The sequence below is a fragment of the Nestor notabilis genome, unplaced genomic scaffold (genome assembly GCF_000696875.1).
Source record: "Nestor notabilis isolate BGI_N333 unplaced genomic scaffold, ASM69687v1 scaffold8557, whole genome shotgun sequence".
Classification (NCBI taxonomy): Eukaryota; Metazoa; Chordata; class Aves; order Psittaciformes; family Psittacidae; genus Nestor; species Nestor notabilis.
Genome location: NW_009937753.1, coordinates 31,366 through 54,991, shown reverse-complemented (window position 1 = coordinate 54,991; position 23,626 = coordinate 31,366). Strand labels below are relative to the sequence as shown.

At 45.7% G+C, this 23,626-nt stretch overlaps 2 protein-coding genes across 2 annotated transcripts in view; one reads left to right on the top strand and one right to left on the bottom strand.

Annotated features, from left to right (window-relative positions):
• Positions 1 to 184: 184 nt before the first annotated feature.
• ITFG2 (integrin alpha FG-GAP repeat containing 2) lies at positions 185 to 10,733 on the top strand. Its single transcript, XM_010018986.1, has 12 exons — positions 185 to 298; positions 1,137 to 1,232; positions 1,662 to 1,703; positions 2,547 to 2,724; positions 3,040 to 3,179; positions 3,619 to 3,767; positions 4,916 to 5,010; positions 7,442 to 7,495; positions 9,152 to 9,243; positions 9,773 to 9,890; positions 10,250 to 10,423; positions 10,585 to 10,733. The coding sequence occupies exons 1-12, from the start codon at positions 185 to 187 to the stop codon at positions 10,731 to 10,733; spliced, it is 1,401 nt and encodes a 466-aa protein (XP_010017288.1).
• Positions 10,734 to 19,949: 9,216 nt separating this feature from the next.
• Positions 19,950 to 23,626, bottom strand: part of NRIP2 (nuclear receptor interacting protein 2) — a 12,370-nt gene continuing 8,693 nt past the window's right edge. Inside the window, exons 5-6 of the mRNA XM_010018985.1 lie at positions 21,129 to 21,181; positions 19,950 to 20,042 (exon numbers count right to left, since the gene is read on the bottom strand). Coding sequence (XP_010017287.1) covers positions 19,950 to 20,042; positions 21,129 to 21,181 — 146 coding nt within the window. The remainder of the gene's footprint in view (positions 20,043 to 21,128; positions 21,182 to 23,626) is intronic.

The following is a 23,626-nucleotide window of genomic DNA, read 5'->3' as shown; positions in this document are numbered from 1 at the left end:
GCGGCCCCCAGAGGTCCTTCGCAAACTGAGTGTCCCGCTGGTTCTGGGCCGCAGCTGGTCTGTGCTCGCCGTTAGCCCTGCTGGGCACCCTTGGCGTGGGCCCTGGGTGGTGGGTGGCTGGTAGAGAGTTTAAGTTCGGGTCCCCAAACCTCTCGTGTTGCAGTGGCTGTGGAGCTGTGGGGAAATGCTTTGCTGCGGCACAGTGGGTCACAAGAAGGGGAGAGCTGAGTCTCAGTGTTTCTTGGCCTATACGCTGGACGACTGTGTATTGGGAGTGTTGCTATCAGCACCCCAAATGGTTCTTTCTCATGGGTCTGATTCGTCTGGAAGAGGTTAATTAGGGAGAGGTTAGCTTCAGCAAATAGGTGTAAGCTATCATTTCTTCTCTTCAACAGTCATATTTTATTACAGCCCTATTCTGTTACCCTGAAAGGTATCATGGCTGGCAAAGCAGCAGATGATAAAACACATTTTCCCATAAGAAGTCGTGTTATGTGGGGCGATGTATGCAGGGAGTTATTGAAATGCACACAATCTAAATACACAAAGGCATGATGCAGATGATGGGATGGTAAGAGAAGGCTCGTCAGCAGGGGTAGTTGGTTATTTTTTAGTTATTTTTATTAGCTGTTATTCGTTTAATAATCTTTTATATTTTTAAAGTCGTCTTTAAAGAAATAATCACCATTCTGAAAGACCTTTACCCCTTCATCAGTGAAATTGAACATCCATTGTAAATCTGTTGTAAGTGTTCTTGCAGCCTTTCTCGATTTTCCTTCTTGCCATAATCTTCCTCAGGTGAGGCAAGAAAGGTCAAGTCAATCTAGATTGAAGGGTGGAAGATGGGATGATGATGGTTAGCAGAGCAGGATGTTAAAACAGTGAAGAAGCAGTGGATAAGGGGATGTTGCTCTGAGGAGCTGCTCTCCAGCTATTTTATCTGCAAGAGGAAAATTAATTGCTGGGTGGTTTGTTTTTTTTTTTTCTTCCCCAGACCTTTTCTGTTGATTTGAGGCTGTCCCCAAGTCTTGTTTTGCTGCTTTTTGCCACAGAGTGATTTTTAGACACGAATTATTGCTGTGTGAGAATGTTACTGTAACTGAATTTCTTCTTACTAACCCAATTCTTTTGTGCAGCTGAATGAGCTGGTGGTGGGAGACACCAACGGGAAGCTCTATGTTTACAAGAATGATGACAGCAAACCCTGGGCTGTGCGATCTTGCCAAGGAATGGTCAGTTCTTGACAGAATTGTTAATGGTTTGGCCTTTTAGTGTATGTGCAGCGAGCTGTCCTTGACCGTTGCTTAGGAATACGTAGGCCAGAGGGGAATGGCAACCAGAGCTGGTTCTGTTGACTTTCACATGGATATGCACAGCTTGCTTTTGCCCACAGCTAGCCACATGGGCTAGGAGAGCGAAGTAATGAACAAACGCAGGAACTGGGCTTCTGTCCCACTTCGTCCTTGTTCCTGTGCACCGTGGATTTGGTTCCGGGGCTCGGTGCAGCTGTGTGGCAGATCTGTTTCTGTCCCTGTTCTTTCATCCTTGAAACGGCTGTTCTGAGTTCAAGAGAGGGTTATGAGAGAAGAAGAAATAGAACAGAAGCTTATCCCAAAGCGCTGTTTGAGTTCTCTCATGTATGGCCTTCTTTTCTCTTTCAGCTCACATGTGTTGGAGTGGGAGATATATGCAATAAGGGAAAGGTGAGAGCAGCCAGACTTTTCCCAGCTGTGTCTGTAGGGCATGTGGGAGGTGTTTAGGGTCATATCATGTCCTGAATGTGGAGAAGGACAGGTTGCAGGTGCTTTGTCTTCAGGATCTGCCCTTGCTCACAGTTTTAGCACTACTGTTTTTAAACTGTCCTATTTACATATAGCCTCGATCTTTCTGTGAGCCATGTGTAGGTTTTAGTGAGCAAGAAAATCCATCCTGTCTTCAGAAAGCAGTATTCATTTGTATGTACCCCTGTGTGAGCGCCACAAGGCTTCGGTGGTTTGAAGGTTGCTCCTTTTCCTTAACGACTTTTGCCCTGCTCTGTGCTGGTCCCTGCGGTGGGTTATGGCCCTTCTACCACTTGGCCGTGTGCATTTAAGGTCATCTAAACAGGACTGAGCCACTGAATAGTCTGGTCTCCCAGGCAAATTCCACTGGGTCTGATATGACTCCTTTTGCTGGATTGCTATTTCTGGGGGTTAAGCCACGACCACAGAGTCCGAAAGTCCTGGTTTAGGCACCCTGCCTAAAATACTGTAGCTGTGTGTTCTCCAGTGGGGAGCAGAGCTGAAGTGAGCATTGAGAAAGCCACACTTCTGGGGATTGCATGCACACATCAGCTTGATAAGCTGGTTTGACAAGGATGAACAAGAAGTTTGGATCCTGCAGTACCCAAGTAGTTTGTATGCTGGCCAAAACCCTTCTCCTGTCCCCTCTGTAGCAGTCACTGATCTTGATGGATCTACCCTTCTATCTTCCCTCACCCTGCTGCAGAAGATCTTCTGCAGTTTCTAAAATAGGAAAAATCAAAAGGTTTTTCTCTTCCCTCTTAGAATCTTGTGGTGGCAGTGAGTGCAGAAGGCTGGTTTCATCTTTTTGACCTGACTTCTCCAACTTCAAAACACCCAGATGCTTCAGGCCACCATGAGTTGGCAGCAGCAGAAGAGCAGAAGCCAGTGTTCAAGCAGCACATTCCTGCCAACACCAAAGTCATGCTGATTAATGACATTGGTGAGCCAGGAAGATGGTGTGGGAGTGCAGGGAGAGGGAGTTTGTGGGTAAGAGGTGAGAAGGGGGAAGAGAGAGAAAATGTGTTGGACTCACAGAAGGAAATTACTCTCTTGCTGAAGTAAGTGCTCTAACAAGCAACAGCTGAGTCATGGAGGGGAGAAGCAAAAACTTCAGGATTTCTCCTGAAGTGCAAGTCCTCATTATGGGATTGGGATGTTCAGAGATGCTACGTGGTGGAAACCAGCACAGTGGTTTACGAATGTTGGGGCTGTGAAAGCCTGAGCGACGCCGTCTCTCTCCTTTTATTCCCTTCAGATGGAGACGGGAAGTGCGAGTTGGTGGTGGGTTACACTGACAGAGTGGTGCGTGCCTTCCGCTGGGAGGACTTGTCGGAGAGTTCAGACCATGTGTCTGGGCAGCTGCTCCTGTTGAAGAAATGGCTGCTAGAAGGTCAGGTAAGGAAATGGGGTGCTCAGAGCAGAACTTGTCATACAGTCTTCAAGAGGTGGCCCTCTCAAGGGAAGAAGCACAGGATCTCAGTCCTGTGAACAAAGCAATTGTCATATTAATGGCTTGAATGATTTGCCCAGTGCTTGTCCTGTACTTGCAGAGCAGCTGGTGGGTTGGTCTGGGAGACCAGTCAGTTGGTCTCACCCATCTAGAGAGCATTAGTAGAAAATACTAGTGTTGTTCTTAAGTGGCTTTTGGTAGGGAAACATAACCTTTTACTGTAACTTGGACATTTTGCTTGTAGCTGGGTTTGTTCAGCTCCTGCTCAGCTCTGTCAGAAGATCTGCCATACTCAAGTTTAGGTACGAGGAGGACAGTGAACTCTTCTGAGGTGTTTGGAGTTCTCAGTTTGACTCCATCGATGTTTTTCCTCTGTCAGTATAGGTGGACAGCCTGTCTGTGAACCCAGGCCCTGACGGCTCACCGGAGATGATGGTGTCTCAGCCAGGTTGTGGTTATGCCATTCTGCTGTGCACCTGGGACTCTGAGCAGCAGGCCACAACAGAGGGAAGAGACAACTCTGCCCCAGGCAGGTGAAGAGCATTACTGCATGTGGTAGATAAGGAGATTCCATTGTAGATGCCCGTTACAAGGGGGCACCACCATGCCATCTTTCGGGGGGGGGGGATGTGCTGTCATTTGTCCTTGCTTCTGTGACCTTGCTGCATTGCTGGGACTTAAGCACACCACCTATGAACACTCTTCATGTTTCCGTCACAAAGATGAATACTGCTGCTTTCCTTGTATCCCACTCTTCTTCTGGGTTTGGGCAAGGAGAGTGGCGAAACCATCTCACCGAGGGGGACAGTACTGAGGGCTAAGGTAGGGAAATGAGTGACCTAGATCTTCAGAGAAAAAGTAGTAGGCAATCTGGTGACCTGTCTAATGGTGGGAAGGGTAGCAACTGAAAGGCTGGGCCAAGGCCAGTTAATCTGAAACCCAGGATGATATTTTGGTTTTATTCACTTGTTTCTTCCAGGTGAAGTAATTGGAGTTTTTCCTAATGAGACCTTTGGCAGCCAGTGCTGTAAATAACAACCAGAGCAATCAGGACGAGCAGAGAGTTTATTGTCCTTGGCACTGGAGGGACCCTTGTGGGGGATTCGGGTGCTTCCGTGGTGTTCTGTGGGACTTAAAGGCAAACCCAGAAAACTAGGAGGAGGGGAGTTAGGCAAGTCTCCTTGGTGTCTTGGAGACCTTACTGAAATGGTACTTCCTAGCAACTCACAGCCACTCACAGGCATGATCTCTGACCAATCCTTATAACCCCAGGTGGATGCTTCCTGAGTGAAAAGCAGCCAGGCTTACATGGCAGTAATGATTAAAATTGTCTTTCTTTTTCCTTGGTTGGAATACATGTTCTACTGGCATTTTCCATGCAATTTTTTTTCCCCCGTGTGCTACTCTCCCTTTTTGTTTTGAGCTCTTTCCAGTTTTTTGATGTATGAAATCATTCTGTTTTCATTTTTTAAACATTAGAGAGTTCATTTCATACCGGGGGTGGTACGCATTCTTTTCCTTGGCCTTTGCCATTAAAGGGCTAATCTATGCGCAAACTCTCACAAATGTCTGAATTTATAGAGCTTTGGAGTACACTGGTCTTGAGATTATTGTGGCACAGCCCCAGGCCTGGTTCCCTGGCCTTTCTCTGATGTCTGTGTCCTGTGTCTCTTTTCCCTAGCGAGGCTCCTATTCGAGATGTTATTCTGCACCAAACATCTGGACGGATTCACAACAAGAATGTTTCCACTCATCTAATTGGTAGCATTGCACGAGGTGAGAAATTAACAACTTGGGGTCTCTGGCCCAGCTATTGATAGTTTTTCATTATGTCAGTCCAGGATGAAATCAGATTTCCCATGGTTGAAAAATAACAGTGGGAGATAGCTGCAAGAACAGAGGGAACTCTGCTTCTGTTAGCCAGCTCCCAAAGAAAGACAGCTGGATAACTGCATTTGAGCTTCCTATAGCTTTGTTCCTTCTGTAGGTAGCTCTGACTGTTCACCTAGCACAGCAGTTTCTCTGCAGCCTCCAATGGCCTGCATTTAGTCATCCTGAATGGCTGCCATGCCTTGCTTCTGCAGATGTCCTTGGTCTTCTGCATGGCTGCAGCTTATGCCCTTTTTATTCCCTGGATGCATGTCTTCCTTTCCACAGCCTCATCTTCATTCTTTTGTGTTTTTCAGCATTTGTTTCCCAGTACCTGGCAGCTGTGTCCTGCTCTTCCTTCACCTAGGCAGTCCCAATCCCTCCAGAGCTGCTTCCATATTTAATGTATATCACTGTCCTCTGTCTCCCTATTCCATTTAGCTGTTGTATCTAAACTCTCCACAGCTACTGGTTTCTCTTAGCCGTCACATGCTGCTGTTGTGTCCAGACTTTTCTTACACACTACCACTGCTTCCCTTGTGTAAATGCTGTGTGCTCTGATGTGTGCCTGGTGCACCTGCTGAACACTTCTTTTGGTACCTATGGAGAATAAGCAGCTTTCACTTCCCCTTGGAGCCTGTGGGCATAATACAAGAAAGCAGAAAATCCAGCTGCATTTGCTCTGTCCAAGCATTATCCCCTGCAGTGCTGTCTGAGAACAGTTTAGGCTGTCCAATGTAATTTAGAGCTGGGGGAGAAGAGCAGGCCCCTGAACCCCCTGCTCTTCCTGTTTCCTTACCCTTCCTCCCCAGTTCCAAGGTTGTCATGTTTTTAGCAGCTCAGTACTGCTATGAGCTACATGGTCAACAGAACATGAAATCAGTTATTCACTGCATACTAAGCCTTTCATCTAATGAGAGGTGTCTTGTGAAAAATTAAGGCACACAGAGTAAAGGATGAAGAGAAGGTTCGGAAAAGTCCACTAATGCTGGACCATCAGTAATGAAACAGCCTAAGAGTGCCATGCTGACCAGTTTGTGAGGAGGGGACATCTTCTGGATCAGAGCGTGTCCAGATGCATGTCAGCTAAGGGCAATAGAGCACTCAAAACAGCTGGTTTGCTTTAAGCTGATCAGGAGAAACGGGGGAGTCTGTGTTCTGGGAGCATGCAGGTTGTTGTAGCTTGGAGCTCTCTACTGGCGGTGGGGGTAGGCTTGCAGTATTGTATCTCTGTGGGGAAAATGCCTATTTGCTTTCAGCTCTGCTGGCTTGTACCTGACTGCCAGGTTTCCTGGGTTCCTGCAGACCTCAGAGAGCCAGTGTCTCTCCTGTGCTGTCACTGAAAGGATGAAATGCAGCTGTAGTTGAACACAGCTCCAGGTCGTGCCAAAACCTGACCTTGCTGTCTTTTCTGATTGGTAGCTAGGTAGAGAGTGTACTGAAGGGCTGAACCAGCCTGCTGGTCAGGGGAGTCTCTTCTTCAGATTTAACTAGTCGCATTTGTCAGTGCTGTCCTGCACACAACTGTGATATACAGGATACTTTAGAGAGAATACTGCTTGTAGAATGTTCACAACTGTGTAAATATAATCCAGGAAAGCCAGGGCTGAGTGTGTAGATGAGCTGCAAATGTCTAATCTGCTCATAAAGTAAGGGCTCTCTAGCCCTTGTGTTTGTCTCTAGAGCAGTGTTTGGTGGAAGAGGATCACACCTTCTGTGAAGTTTTGCTGTAACAAAAACAATAGAGGTGGTAGCATGATCTCCACAGACTCATTTAGGAGTTGCCATGAGATGCTTTTGTGCTAATGTGACTAAAGCTTTGTCTGGTGATATCTCTCTTTTGACACTGCACCTTGCCAGAACAGCCAAAGGCCATGTTCCTGCCCTTGAAAGAAACAATGAGGGTGGTTTTCATACTCTTGCTTGGCATCAGCTGTTCTTTACTTTGTCCCTTGTGATGGTTCTGCCTATGCTTGTGCGTTTCTGGAGCCTGGAGAGGATGTGATGCAGTCCACTAATATCAGAACTGCCATGGGCCTGCAAAGTGTGCATATGTGGCACAGGCAAACTCTTTAAGAGCAGCTAGCAGAGCCAGACATGCTGATATCAGTGACAGAAGGTCTTGAGTTTTGAGATGCTAGTGCCCTACAAATAAAAGTCATGGAGTACAATTGATTGCAAGAATCTGCAGGTACCTGCTAAGCAGTATGTCAGGACTGGGCAAAAAGGAGGCAAGATGGATCAGCTTGTTTGGGTTTGGTTTTGTTTTTTAAGAGACGGAGGGGACAACATTTAACAAAACAGCATCAACTCTTGTAATTTTCTTCTGCACTTACAGGCTGCTCCAGTGAGAATAGTGGTTCAGGTCTCTTTGCCCTCTGTACTCTGGATGGTAAGTCCTACTGCTGTCCTGGACAAAAGGCCTGTGGGGTGACCAAGGCCTGTCATTAATTCAAAGCAGGGAACCAGGGGTTCAGTGTCTTTGGTTTTGAAAGAAGGGGAGCTGGGCTTCAGAAAGGCTTCCTGGGTCAGGCAGGAGAATTTGGCTCAGAGACTGCTGCTGACATATTTTCTATGGAGGCATGAAAACTAAGACAGAAGCCAAGGTAAGAGTTGTTACTGTGATCAAGTCTCCCATAAATCAGGTATGTGATAAAACGCCTGTATCTGAGGACCTGGTGAAACATTAAAGCTGAGCCTGTCTTTCTTTTCCTTACTGAATTGGGTCTGGTGTAGCACAGGCTTTCTCTCTCCAGGAAACCTGTTGTGTTTTCTGTTATGAGTATCTGCCTTTCTCGCTCCCCTGGTACAGTCTATTAATCTGTGGATTTCAAAGCATTTTACTGATACAAATTACTTGTATGGTCCCATGGGCTATGGTGGGTAGAAGTATTAATACCATGCTGCAGCAAGCAGCTGGGAAAATGAAAAGGCTAGGTCATTGGCCCAAAGGCACGCTGAAAGCTTGAGATGGAGAGCAAGACTAGAACTTTCAACTGCTGATTTCTAAGTTTGCTTGCTTACAGCTGTTTGAGATGCCAGTTCAAAAGTGCCGTTCCTGTAGACAAGAGACTCTGCCACAGCAGAGAACTTGGAAGGAGCTGGATTGTTTCCAAAAGCAGTAAAGGAAATGGGTGCTGGAACTTGAGTATTGGTAGAGAGGAGCTGGCCTCACGCAGGCCTGGAGCCAGGTTCTTTTGCTGTGCACTTGACTGCAAAATAGGACTGGTCTAATGAGCTGAATGCAGGGTTTCTGTTCATAAAGCACAGCGTGGAGAGAGTGTGTTGTGCTTTGCCTTTGCAGGTAGACAGCCTGGCTTTTTTGGGCCAGATGTCCACCTGCCTGATGATGTTCTGCTGGGGAGTTTCTCATTATTCTGTGGGCCTGAACTCTGAAGCTTCTGCATCTGGCAAGGCTTCCTGCCTCACTCTGGTTGACTTGTGAGCCATAGCAAAGCTGGATGGCACTGTGAGGCTAGATTCTTGTTTGTGTTCCACTTTCTCATGGCTACCTTCCCTCCAATGCCCAGTACTATCACATTATATTTGGATAATACAAAAATGGTACGTGAGCTAGGTGGCCAGTATGGTTTTAGCAGCCAAAAGGCCATGCCCATGCTATTAGCCAGCCACTTCTCAGCTGATAACTGTCAACATGCTGTCTTGAGATGACATGATCTGCAGGACATGGTGAGAAACTTCTAGTTCACTCACTGTCTCACGTGAGATCTGTTGATGTACTGTACTTTGGGAGCCTAGTTTTGGTCAGGTTTCTTCTTGTCTTAGAGCACAATCCAATCAGTAGGGCTGCTGCCACTTTTCCTCTCTGTTAGCAGTTACTGATGACAAGATGATGTACTGCTGTCCTTCCCAGAACTGAGACACTGTTACCTATTATCAACCACAGGCTGTACCATGGGCCCAGCATTCTGCCTGCACCAGTACCTGATTGCTGAAGGAATGTGCAGGGCCCAGTGTTAGCAAAAATCTTGTTCTCTTTTAATATTTTCAAGACAAAACTTACTTTAATTATTTTTTCCCCCTTCAGGGACATTGAAACTCATGGAGGGAGCAGACAAGCTGCTCTGGTCTGTGCAGGTTGATCACCAGCTGTTTGCTCTGGAAAAGCTGGACGTTACTGTGAGTGTCTGTGAATGGGGGTGGAAGGGATCAAGACAAAAACTCAACATGGTTTTGTGTATATGAATATAGGAAGGGCAGAAGGAATATGACTCGGCTGAAAAAGGGTGGGATTATCTCAGGATGACACACAGAGTGCTCTGACTGTGCTGATGCATTCTGCACTCATTTCAGTCTGTCCACCTGCAAGAGGTTGAGCTGTGTTTGACCTAGTGAGCCCAGCATCCTGCTGCAACCTTTTTTGTCCCCCAGCTGTTCTTTTATCCTATTGCAAAGTTGAATGGTTTTGCACATCGTTAATACCCTGATTGTCTGTAAGATCATATGATACATAAGGATTATAACAGAGAAGAGATGGTCTCCAAGTGCAAAAAGACTGGACAACTGCAAAATGACTGAAGAAGGCATCCAAAATTGACATCTTGTTCAGACAATAGTGTTCATGTCTCTGAACAAGCAGGAAAGATTCTTAATTGCCCTTGGGAACAGTTGAGGCCCCTGCTAATGTGTGATCTTATGGTTCCTACAGGGCAATGGGCATGAGGAGGTGATTGCCTGTGCATGGGATGGTCAGACATACATCATTGACCACAATCGGACTGTTGCCAGATTTCAAGCAGATGAGAATGTCAGTGCATTCTGTGCAGGTGAGGAGCCTGACTGCAAAGCCAGCCCTTAACAGCATTTCTTCCTCAAAGCTGCTACTCACATCGGGGAGACCTGGACTCCGTTGTCTGTCTGCAGTGGGGAATAATTTCCCTGTGTGTATTACTGCAGCAGGCCCAGCCAGTCTTTCCTCTGGTGGCATCTGGGAAAAGCTGGGGTGAGAGGAGGTGATGCTGAGGTTCTTCTGTGATGGTGTTGGGTTTGGGTTTTTTTTCTGTTGTTTTTGGGGGTGCTGTAGTGGTGTCTTGTCTTCCCCACTGCTTTTTCTAATTTACTGTTCTCAAGTGGAGACAAGGACCTCCATGGAACCAGCCTGAGCCTTGCCTTTGCCTTTCTGCAGGCCTCTACGCATGCAAAGGAGGAAGCAACAGCCCCTGCTTAGTTTATGTCAGCTTCAATCAGAAGATCTACATCTACTGGGATGTGCAGCTGGAGAGAATGGAGTCCACCAACCTGTTGAAAATCCTGGATTGTAACCCAGAGTTTGGAACTCTCCTGCAGCAGCTGGGTGTGGGTGAGTGCAGAAAGGGTGAAGGATATATATGGGAAAAAAGAGAGGAAGGCCTGCTGGCATATGAGGTGCTGGGAACTAGAGTTTCACGTACTTCTTGAGGAAGAGGAGCTTTAGCGTACTACGTGCTGAGAATCCCTAACAACTGTCTGTCTTTTCCATAGAAAGAAGTGATGTTTCTGCTGTCAAAAATCTGATTCACAAAACACTGTATTTTCCTGAGAAATGGCAGCAGAGCAACCCTGCGCAGTGTCAGGACCCTGCTGGAACAGACTCCTCTGCCCACTGCACTGTCATCCAGGATCCCTCATAACAAGTCACACAGAGGCTGACATCTTTAATACCTGCACAAACTCTTCTGAAACAGGAATCGGTCATCTAATGAAGATGAAACTGTCCCCATCCCTGTCAAAGTTTCCAGGCAGCAAAGGGTGTACAGGCCAGATTCTGTAGCAGGATGTGCTTGGTGGTCAGCTTGAGTGAAGATGGTGGGTTGGTTTGTTTTTAGCTGAGGAAGCTACCAGAACATTGCTGAGTCCAGAGCCCTGCTTATTGGCCTTCCGTTGCCAGTTCCCATGTTCTCTGCTAGCTAAAGTGTTTTATAGGTGACTGGGAAGGAGTACTGAGGACATAAATGGAGAGAATACCTGATAACAGTCTCTGTTTTGGCCTATTCTGAGTTCTTAGCAGAATCATAGTGCGGGAACTGCAGATGGAAGAATTGAGTTAAAGAGTAGGCAGGGGCTTTCTCTCCCATTTGGGGTGTTTTTAAAGTAGATCCAGGCATTGTTTGCCTTTGCTCTGATGCTGCTCTTCTGCCAAGCGGTTTCTCACAAACTAGTTCCTGTTCTGAGGAGCTGGAGACATGTTTGAGAAGAACCACAACTTGCACGAACAATGTGTCAAGAGGTTGCAGCTACAGTGAACTCAGCTGTACTCAAGAGTTGTTGCTTGTCTCCATCTGCTTGGGCAGGGTGATCCCAGACATGACTGTGACTTAGCTAAGCAGCTGTGAGCTGGGCAATAAGAGCAGTCTCTCTTAAGCATGGATCTGTGTTGTTGCAAGAGGTTGGCCATTCCATAATAAGGAGTGGAAGTGCCACACTTCCCTCTTAATGTGGAGAGTGCCATGCTATTTTGAGTCCTGCGCAACTGAAAGGTGGACTGGAGGTAATGTTCCACTTGCTGGTATGCAGTCTGGAAAAGGCTGTTGCTCACCCAGGCTGCTCATATGCAGAGGCCAAGGCAAGAACCTTTCCACATGCTGCTGGTGTTCTGCTTTTCCCCATCTCGGCTTGCCTCTTGCCTAACTCCGCTTGTTAGGATAGGAGCAGCAGGCTCACATGCTGGTTTGCATCTGCTATCTTTTCTCACTTGTATGATGTTTTACTGGACATGCATAATGGATGGACCTGTCTCTTCACTGTTACAGTAGCCCAAGAGGGTTGCGTCTGAGTCTGAGCAAATGGTAACATTTAAAGATCCTGCAGGCTACTGAAAACCTGCTGTGCTGTACTCTGCAAAATGTCCAAGAGCAGCCCTAACTGGAAGAACTTTGTGTAGGAGAAAGGAGTGTTGAAGTACCCCCATGTGGTAGAAGGGCAGGATCTTTACATTAAGCCCTATCTTGCAATTTCCATCTGTAGATTTATGCAAGCATTTTAAAGAGCAGAGTCTGACTGTGATAGCTATGAAGGTTGAAGCATGGGGCAGTGAAATGGTGTGACCTGGTCTGTACCAGCTAGCACTCTTTTTGCTTCTCAGATCACTCATTCTTCTGAGTCTCTAACTACAGTGGGAGTTTCTCTCCATTTTAATGACCTCAGTGAGAAGCATTTTCAAATGTTCCCCTGTCATACTAAGCGCTTGGGTGCAATTGGACCCTTCAGGCAGGAGCTCTTAGGTCATAATGTGCTTTTGTAACTGGTGTTCTGAGCGGCAGAGTTTGTCAGCTGAGAGAGCTGATATTGCAGGGAACATCTACTGATGAGCTAAGGCAAGGAGTGTTGAAGTGTGTTAGCTCTGGACCGTAACCTCAAGAAATTGTCAACTCTCATGCTTCTGAGAGGTACAGCCACCCATCCCAAGGGCAGTCATTATTGCTTCTGGTGAATAAGTAGTGTGACCCTTTGGGCTCTCACCAGTCTCTTAGTCCTTTCCCAATGAGGATGAGTCTTGTTGGGGCTACTAACAATCACAGTAGGTTGGTTTGCTACTTCCAGGTTTCTGTTTGCCAAAAGCTAAAGCTTCTCTTTCTGATCACCTCCTCTTCGTTCAGGTGAAGTACCAGTTGCTACTCTTAATTCCTCCTGTTGGGGCCCAGCTCATTTGGGAAGAAGCAGATGTCCCTCCAGGTGGGGTGAACAGTTTGGTTTGACTGTATTCTGGCATGCTTTCTGTCTAGCCCTTCTGCTAGGCAGAAATTTTGCACTTCACGATTAGTGGAACTGACATGAAAAGGAACCACAGTTAAGCAGGACTCTGCAGAGCAGTTTCCAGAAGCATGTAACAGAAATTGTGGCAGTGTCCCTGAACAGGCCTGTGTCTTGGCATATGCTGTTCTTCTGTCCTGAACGCAGACTACTTTTCTTCTGAAGTTTGTGTATTTTCTTGTCTTGCTTCCCCCCACACCCCTTTCCTAATTCTGTGGCTTCTGCCTTCCCCACTAGGGGTAGAAACAGGATGGTTACAAGCGACAGAAAGTAGCGATGCCTTTGTTTTCAGTCATGGCTCACACAGCTTGGGATGCATACTGCTGCACAGCTGATGGGCTCTTCTGCTGTGTATGCTTTGACAAAAAACAGAAGAAGTCCTACAACTTGTCCCTTTCATGGTTCCATTCAGCTTTGGCTTTGGTGGGGCAGGTGTTCACAGATGTACTCTCTCCTCATCCACTGCTGGGACCCCAGAGGTTCCTGCAGCAATTGCCTGGAGCGTTTTATTTGGCTGAGAGCTGTGGCAGGCTGAGCTAATCTGGTAGCTGCATTTTACAGGCTACTGCAGTGCTGCTGTATTGTAATTCCTTCTTGAGGCCTACCAGCAGAACAAGGATTGTCTACAGCCATAACAGAGAACAACTCAATGCTGCCCATTCATGCCAAATACAAACCTTTATTAGCAACACAAGTGCAAAGGGGTTTATGAATGGTTGTGTGACTGAAACTGTTTTATGCAAAACAACTTTGCCATACAGGTCAAATGATTTCCAAGGAAGGGAGGTCAAATTGATCCACTGTTGGACTGTTAATTGTTGAGAAGAAACAGGAAAGGGTTAATGAGGGAGGGATGGCATTTTCCTAAGAACCATCCTTAAAAGAAAACGGAGCAAACCCAGTGCAAATGATGGACAGGGCAATCTGTCCAACCTAGTCCACTTTTGTTGCTTGCCCAAGGATAACATTGCTGTGTGCTGTGCAAGCTGAGGCATGCTGCATTGTGGAAAGCAGAGGTGAGAAAATACAGATGCTACAAATCATCTGTTGCCCAAAACTCTTCAGCAATTAAAACCATTTCAGAGGAAAAATGCTGATGTTCAAGGGTTTCCCTGACAGTTTTACTCTGCTTACAGCACATAACTTGCAGATGCATCTTGGTCCTGTGTCTCTTGTGCACAAAGGAAAATGAAAACTGTCTATAGAAGGATTAATTGGAACTCCTGTGCTTTTCCTTGACCAAAAATTTGGTTGTTTTTTTTTCCAAGCGTTGAACTCTAAAGTGACAAGTAATAAACTAGCTACAGTCAGTGCTTCTCAGGTCAATGCTTCAGGCTGATAGTTATATTATGCTTTCATTGTAACTCATTGCCTGTTTGTCCTTGCCAGCCAACACAAGCCACAGATTTGGAATTTGAAGTTGTTTCTTCCCACACAGCAGAAGATGTTGTTTGCTGCATCCTACCAGTAGCAGATTGGCATACCCGCCGGTGCCAGGAAGCTTTTTGACAGGGCAGGATTTGCAAGACACAGTTGTATGTCCCAGTGCCAGCACACAGCAAGTGAGGAGTCCAACAGCGTTCTTGGTCACTGGGGGCATTTGCATAATGATTCATGGCTTTGGTTATGATGCTCAATTTACTAGCAAGAAAATAGAGGGTGTTGCTTTATTTTCCTGAGACATAATAAACCCACTGGCCATCCCTGCACTTGTTTTTGTGATCTCTCTGCTGAATGCAGTTATTCCCGTAACTCTTCAGGTATATCCTGGCATTTGCCAGTGGAGTCTCTTGAAAGGAGGACGGTCTGCAAGCATGTAGGTGGGTCAGTGGCCTTAAGTTCTGTAACTTGCACACTAGCAGTGAAAGAAGGAGCAGGCCTCTGGGCTGGAGCTCCCATTCAAATCCAAGAGATCCCAATCTCCTGGAAATGGTCCTGATTATGGCTTTGGCAGACACCGTGTTGGCCTTGGAAGGGGCCTCAGAAGTCCATCTCCCCATCCCCAGGCAGGTTCAGCCATTATGTATCTCACACCTACCATGTAATACTTGCTTCTCTATTCCAAAGACCTCCTGTGACAGACAATTCCCTGCAGACTGTTTTGCAACTGTTGTGTCCATTCTACAGGAAAGTAGCCCTAGTAGGAGCTGATCACCAAAGCGATTCGGAGAGATTGTCCCTAATATTCCATTGTCTATATTGAAGGGATTGATCTCATCGTGAGGAAGCCAGTGCCGGACACATCCAGGATATGCCTATGTCCTGCTCTGAGATGGCAGTTTGTACTAAATTTCTACTTTCCATATGAAAGTTTCAGCATTTTTTGATCTCTAGTGGAAAAGACTTTCAGATAGCTCCTTCCTTCCCCTTGTCACTCAGAAGCGATAGAGATGACTGGAATTAGAGGTAGGGAAGCGTGTCTGTGTAATAGGCTTTTCCAAAAGAAGCTACAATTGATACAGTCTTCAGCCTTGCCAGCCCACTTAAAAATTACTGAGTTCCCTAACATAGGAAGGCTTACCATGTCTGCAGATGGGGTTGAGTTTGCATCATTGAGATAGTGCAAGTCCTGATTTATAATCAAATCTTTGAAAGCCAGGATCCTGTCTTTCACAATGACAGCTGGGATTCCCGTGTAAGGACACAAAAATGCTGGTCTTCGGAGAAAACAAAGTTTGGGCAAGAATCCAGAATACATTTCTTAAGGCAAGTAACAACATGTCATTTAATGCCAAGGAACTCTGGGAGATGGAAACCCACCCGGAGTTCTGTTTGATGATGATGAAACAAGGTACTGACACTGTAGGTTTAGACTGTGATTTAGGGAATGAGTTGAAGTGAGGTGCCAGCCATGATGTTATGACCTGCAGTACTCAGACATACAGATTTTTTTTTCTGTAAGCTCTGCCTGCAACAAAACTTGATGGGTGGGTTCCCAGATAAATTGGCAACAGATTCCTCAATGTTTGTGTGAGATCTTTACAGTGTGGACCTGCACTTTCAACTGACATGGGCTGGAGGAAGGTGAAAAACATGTCTTCTGCTCTGGAGGTGATTTCACAGCTGAAAATAAGAGCTTTCACGTGCTAGTTTAGCTCTTGCTAGGAAACATCCTCTGTGACTGACAAGTGGCAGTCTGTATTCATGCATGCATATTGTTAACAAGAAAGAGGAAAGGCTGGCAAGTCAGTGGCACAATGTGAGAGAGTATTAGTAACAAGGGTACAGGAAAGCATTTAAAGAATTGTCTAAAAAGGAAATAATTCCTTTTAGAAGAAGCAAATTTGTCACCAGTGGAAGAATGAATTATTTGCTTGGGGGAAGGTAAGGAGGATGCAAAGAAGGATTCATTATGCAGAGAAGAAAGGGACAGATAGAGCTGGTGTTTCTCACCTACTGTAGTACGTTAATTCCCAGAGGAGCCTGAACTATTAGTGATTTGAGAAATAAGAGATGTGAATCACAGAAAGGCTTCAGAAGGACTGGAGGATGTTCTGGAGGTGAGCAAAAGCGGAGTTATCCCAAGACTGCCATGTAGGGACATCACCTGGTGAATTCCAACAGTAGCTAGTGTGTGGGTATCTGCAGGGCTGTAAGTGACAGGCACTAGTCAGACTGTCAACTCAAAAGTTGTGCCAATTTTCTCTAGAATCCCATCCAGCACTAAATCATTCGGAAGATTCCTGTTGGCTTCAGTCTGAGTTCACGAAGACTCCTGTTCACCTACACCCTCACCGTAGCCAGAGTCCCACTCCAAAATGGATGCCTACCAGGCATGGCTTTCACACAGAAGTGGCCAGGACTGAAAGCTGTTGGTTGCCCTCCCATTCCCTTGGCAGCCCCTTCACAGCCCCACCAACACTGGGGCTCTGCGCTTGCTCTACCACCTAACCCTCACCTAAAGGCTCCAAAATGCACACCCTTCTTAGGGCCCTCACACGGAAGCGGCCAGGATTGAAAGCTGTTGGTGGCCCTCACCTTCCCTTGGCAGCCACTTGTGGGCATTTGTGAAGCCCAGCAAAAGCCATTAGACAATCTGGAAGGCAGCAGAGACTTGCCTGGGTGTCAGCAAAGCCTGGCAAAATCCCTGTGTTGCTCTGGAAGGCAGCAGGGCCCCTTACAGGCCAAAGCAAAACCTTGCAAAAGCCCTAGGATGCTCTGGAGAGAAGCAGGCACCTTTCGGGCACTGGCAAAAGCCATCGGACGTGGTTAGGGTTAGGTGTAGGATTAGGGATACAATAGGGTTAGGGATAGGGTTAGGAATAAGGTTAGGGGTTTGAGTTAGGCTTTAGTATTAAGAGTTAACATTCAGTTCAGGATTGGTCTTGGGTTTAGGGAATTTGGTTTAAGGTGTTAGAATAACTGAGTTATAGTTACGTGGTTAGATTTAGGGAGTTAGGGTTAGGGACCAAGGTTATGACTAGTGGTTATTACCGGGTTTTGGCTAGTGTTACGGTTTGTTTCAGTGGTTAGGTTTTATGTTAGGGGTTACATTAAAGGTTACATTTAGGGATAAGGTTAGCTTTAGCATTTAAGATTAGGAGTTATGTTTGGGATTGGGGATTAGAGTTATGGTTATGAAATTAGAGTTTTGGGGATTAGAGTTATGGTTATGAGGTTAGAGTTTTGGGGTTAGAATGGTAGATTTAGGTGGTTAGCTTCATGGGACTAGGGATTAAGACTAAGGGTTAGGGTCAGATTTACTGGTTAGAGTCAGGGTTAGTGTGGTTAGAGACAGAGTTAGGGTAAGAGTGAGTGGTTAGAGGTTAGGTTGGGGATTACTGTTAGATTCGTGGGTAGTGTTTATAGTTAGCATTATGTTCAGGATTAGGTTTACCTTTTGGGGTTAATCTTAGTTAGAAGCTAGGGGTTAGATCTACAGGATTATGTTTAGTGTTAGGATTTATGGTTAGGGGCTGGTGTTTAGGACTAGAGGTTCGGGTTAGCATTAAGGCTTAGGGTTAGGCTTAGCGGTTAGACTTGGTTTTAGGGTTAAATTTAGGGTTAGAATTAGCTTTAGAGCATAGATTTAGGGCCAAGGTTAGGTTTAGGGTTTGGATCAGAGCTAGCGAGAGCTTTAATGTTTAGGATTAGGGTTTAGGGTTGTGGGGTTTTTTTTTTAATCATTACATTTAATGAATAATAAGTGCTGTAATGGATGTGATATCTGTCAGCTTTAGCATATTACTTGCCATTGTTCCATACGCCATTTTTAGATGTAAATAGATTCCAACTGACACACAGGTTTAGTATAGGTCTTAACTGTCAAGAAGGACCCCTCGGTTGGACGAGCCAGTCAGACGTGCAAGTGATACAGATAGAGGATGAATTACTGGTACTTTGGAAGACAGGCTTATCGAGTAGACGTGTGTCCTGACATAAATGGGAGATGTTGGTGTATTCAGGAGATTCATGGAAAGCAGTTCATGCAGCCAGAAATAATCAGATGCACAAGTAGAAGAGTGGCAAAGCAGCCAAGGAACAGATCAGAAGCTGCAAGGTAGGATGGCTAATGATAAAAATCACTAGGCTGATGCTCTTTGTAGGTGGAGCAGATGTGAGTCACACCATCTAACACCAGCAAGTGCACCCCAAATCATATCAGCCAGGCTGTACTCTGCCATCCTGAGCATGTGTTAAACTACAGCATACAGCATCGGATTTAGGAAAGAATGGACAGAAATGCATGCACAAGTCCTTTGAGAAGCACAACAGAAACGATGAGTGGTTGAATAAAAAACGAAGAAAGCCGGTGGCGTTTAATCCAGGAAGATAGGCAAAATGGGGATGTCATGGTATTGTAAGGATGGACAAAGGGACATTTTACAGAGTTTGGATAGTGAATCAGTAGTCATGAGGCATGGGACAAGCCCTGGTCTGCTGCATCTTTCCTAGAGCTAGGAAAGACTAGACTACGTATTTATCATACAGCTATGCTCTAGGATGTGAATAAATAGAAAAATAATTAAACCAAACAATGTAGTGACTTAATAATCACCCTAGTCATCCTGGATGAGTTCACAGTTCTCTGACCTGCAAGGAAGTCTAGTTCTTGTTTCATGCAGGAGTAGCAAAATTGATGGGCTATGAGACGCTGGGACTTGAGGCCGATTATATCTTACATATTATATGTATCTGTGTCCAGTCACTAGATTTCAAGTTGAAAGAAAGGATCTGAGAGAGCAGAAGACTGGGTGCTGTAATTCAATATAGCGTTTAAACTGAGTGGCAGGATCTCTGATGATACAGCAGAGGTAATAGGAATGTAGATCTAGCAGCTGGAATGCAGACAGAAGAGGCCTGGTCAGAAGAGCAGGGTGTGCAAGTCTGATTACTACGTATAAGACCAAAAGATGGTAAGTATTGCCATTCATATAATATAGCTTAGTGGCCAAGGATGCAGTGGCAAAGTCCAAGCCCCTATGAGTGTCCACTGTACTCTAGGCATCTATGCTCAGCATTTCTGCAAAGGTTTCTTAGAATTAAAATCTCTAAAATTGTTCTTGCTGCAAGGTTTTTCTGAGAAAATCCTTCTTTTTTGCTCTGAGCAAGCAAACAATAAAAAATCCAGCTTCCTCAGAGTACACGTGAGGGGACTAGCCACAGAGCCCGTCCCACTCAGAAATGGGGGTGGGCTCTGCTCACATTGAGGCAAAGAGAAGGGAAACATTCATGGCAACCTTTGGAGGCTTTTGGAGAAACTGCTTTTCCTCCTGTCCACAGAACAATTGAAGATTGTTCATGGAGACTCGCTTGTCCCATTAATCGAGGGTATTGTAAAAATAAGTCATTAAAAGGGTAGGATGAATTTAGTACAGAAGCAGAAATTGGAGTGAAGAGGGACAGGTAGAAAAAAAAGAACAAAATGCCCACTCAGCACATGGGGACAAACAAGAGGGTCCACTGAAAGGAGTGGTATCTCTCAAGATGAGGCACTCCCAGCAACAACAGTTTCCAGCACCCATTTGCCTTTTCCTCACTCCCCAGTGAATGCCTCAGCCTAGAACTTAGCAAGGTTAAGGGCATATGAGCCTCACCCTCATCTCTCTCTGAGGGCAGCAAGTGTCCTCAGCTCCGTACATGGGGAATGCAGCCAGTCACTGACCAGGCTCTTCAGAAGCATGTAGAAAAGGCAGCTCTTGACTCAGTGCTTTAAATCTCAGGACTCCTTCCTCCAAGTCGATGCAACACTAAAGAAGGGAAGAGCCAGTTACTTGCTGGACATTTCAGATAGCAAATCTCATGATGTCTTATGACTGGCAAAAATCCGTATAACCACCAAACAACCCCACTTTGGGTTTTCAGAAACCTTACAGTTTCTCACCCTGCCCCCATGCTGTATCTTTGCTCCTATTCCCTTCAATGGATTCCTCTCCAAACCCTTCACGGGGCCATTCCCCTCCCTCCTTCCTGTGACTGCCTTTGAGATGATGTCTTCACATCACTTAACTATTCAGCCCAATGCTTTTCCTGCCTTATGAGTCTGACACATGACAGCAAATACTTGCCAGGCAAGAGCAATCTTGCAGCAGCCATATTCTGAGCCCCCCAGGAGCCAGGCTCAGCAGAGCACTAACCCTGAACTGAGCTGACAAAAGGAGAAGACTCTTTCTACTCATGTCCAGCTAGTGGTGAACACTGATTGTGATCATATAGTTTTATTTGGCTCAAAGCAAGGACCGTTTGTTCACATCTACCTTCAAAAGGTGATACAGCTATAACTGCGCCTTGCCTTTTCTTGTCTCCTCTTCAGTTTCCTCTTCCTGTTTGCAACTTGTATGGTGAGGAATACAAAGAACGGGAGATGTGATAGTACCCTATTGGATGATTCCTTTCTTAAAAACCTTTAAGAAGGACTGGAAAGGAACCAGTGGATCAGAGCATCCTGCAACCAGGCATGATCATATAGTTTTATTTGGCTCAAAGCAAGGACCGTTTGTTCACATCTACCTTCAAAAGGTGTTACAGCTATAACTGCGCCTTGCCTTTTCTTGTCTCCTCTTCAGTTTCCTCTTCCTGTTTGCAACTTGTATGGTGAGGAATACAAAGAACGGGAGATGTGATAGTACCCTATTGGATGATTCCTTTCTTAAAACCTTTAAGAAGGACTGGAAAGGAATCAGTGCATCAGAGCATCCTGAAACCAGGCAGCTGTGCAACAACCATTGCAAGTGGCAACCTGGAAAACCTGGTCATAAGTATTTCTCATGCTTACAGTAACAAAATCTTGGAGGACTTCTTGAGAGGAGCCCTACAGTAAAAAAATGCTTCCTTACCTTGAGAGATAACAGAGTCTGGAGACCAATGCAAAACTCCAGCATTTCATCATCTGAGAAGAGAGAAGAGACTGATCAGGCTTAGGACTATATATGCTGCCCCTCTAAAGGAAGTGTGTCTCCTGTAAGAGGGTGTGGAATATGAAAGCACCTGGTTCATAAAGTTGTATTGTTATGGTCTATTCAGTATAAAGTAATTAACTAACAAGGAAACTGATGAATTAAACATACAATCATTAACAAGCAGGTGGTAACACTGACAATTACAAAGACCAGCACTCTTCTGTCACTAACTAAAGCTGCTAAAGGAGCTACTTAGGCACAGCCCTGAAAAGGGTCAAAATGAACTCTGTAGCTGATACAAGGAGGGAACCATGATTATAATGAGTACTATGAGATATTTGAGGGGGCTTGTGGGATCATGTAAAACTTACTATGAGCTGTACAGGGGAAGGGCCAAAGGCAGGAGAAGGCAAGCAGCAGGATGGATCAGGGAAGAGCAAGCGTGGAAAAATGGAGAGGAGAAGGGGTAACAGGGCCAGTCACGTGCAAGCAGGCTGTTGGTCACTTCACTTATTTGACAGCAATTTATCTGATCTTCTTATTAACTACTTTTATTAAGTAATTTTTTCTGTATTACCTCTCTATCCTATATGTGACTGCTGCAAGTCTTAAGTGTCAGCAAGTGTAGAAGATGCCACAGGTTAAAGGGCAAATAGCTCTAGATGTCAGCAACCAGAGCGACTGATGTGCAAGAGAGGCGCCAGTAACCGAAGGCATCACAGGCCATAGGGCTCACAGGGCTATGTGAAGAACTGGAGAAGAGGATGTAGTTCACACGTGCCAGCAATTAGAGAGACCAGTGTGTAAGAGAAGTCTGGGTGCCAGTAACTGGGGAAGGAAGCACAGACATAGGGCTTATACACCTGGATGCCAGCAACTGAAGAGCCTGCACTTGTGTGTCGCAAAATCTAAGTTCCAGAAACTGGAGAAAGACCACAGGTCACAGAGCTTTAGGTCTAGGTGCCAGCAACTGGAGAGATCAAGCATGCAAGAGAGATCTGGGTACCAGCTCTGACCAGGGTCACAGTGGCCTTAGATTTATAAGCCAGGACCTGAAGAGAACAAGATGTGTGTGCAAGAGGTCTAAATGCCACCAACTAGAAAGACTTGGGTGTGTTTTATATTTCCCAAATGAATTTAATCCTATATGCTTGTGGGTTTGCATACATAATTAGCTAGCAATCTTCAGTGTGGTCTAGGCAGTGAGTAGGAGGAAGACTGCATCTGGAAAGACTTATGGTCTGGGTCCAGTGGCTAGCTAAGGGGCAAGAGTCCTGACATGGATGTAAGACCGATGTAGAAGCTCTACTGTTATTTGAAGACTCTCGTGAATACGAGTGTGCTTTTGAATCTAGAGACTAAGGATGTATGAGCTTCTGCTAGTGAACTACAATCCTGGTCAGTTAGAGGAGTACCAGGACTGGGCTATCTGTGCTGGTGTTTATGTGAGTGCTGATAAGGGCACTGCTCTGTGTGCAGTAATCTCTGTGGCTGGCCTTGTCTGTGTCCTCTCAGTATGTGCCTCTCTGGCATACACGTTCAGCCTTCCTATTGTCCGAACCTAGCACTAAGAATATGTATTGGACTGTGGATTGGTGAGAGTGGCCTCCTAGGTCGCTAGGAGTCATCCATCTGGACTTCAACAGCAGGGAAAGGGGAATCCCCAGTCCTGGAGTCTGCAGTACTCAGCAGCCACCAGTAACATCATTAATGCTTCCCTTGTCTCCTGGATGCCTGCTTGCCCTGTAACCAGTGGCTGTATTTTCTAATTTATTTATAACCACATATGCAAGAGCACAATGTGCACAGGGAGATGTAAGGCACAGATGTAGCAATTCTGTTCCTTCCAGGCAGCCATTTCCACATCCCAGAAAAATGGATAGGTGCTACTAGCCTAAATTCACCTGTGCTGGTGAATTTACAAAAACAAGTAGAGGGGAAACCTGGGATAAAGAGGGAGCTGGAGTGTGGAAGAGGAGGAAGCTCTTTCTAGATAATGAGGAAAGTGGGAAGAATGGACATGAAAAGAGGGAGCAAGGGAGGCTTTGGAAGATGAATAGTACTCATCAAAGATGAGGAGACAGGTAAAGGCAAGATGGTAAAGCTGGAAGACTAACAGGGAGAAAGAACAGGGGAAAAAAGATTACTAAGTTGTTTTCAGCGTATGCATAGCATGATGTAAATGCAGAACATGCAGCATTTTTGCTGTTTTCTGGGCATGCTCCAGTGCCTGTGGCTTGATCTTGTCTCCCATGGCTCCTTCCTTCAAAGGGTCCTGCCTTAGGACACTAAGGGAGCCTCAGCATTCTGGGGCTACCAGGTTCTTCCAGGGTGCTCCCTGCAGCAAAGGCAAATGAGTACACAGACAAACACTCTGGGGAATTAGCTGTACTCTGCAACAGTTTCTGTGATGACTTCCATCCAGCCAAAGATGC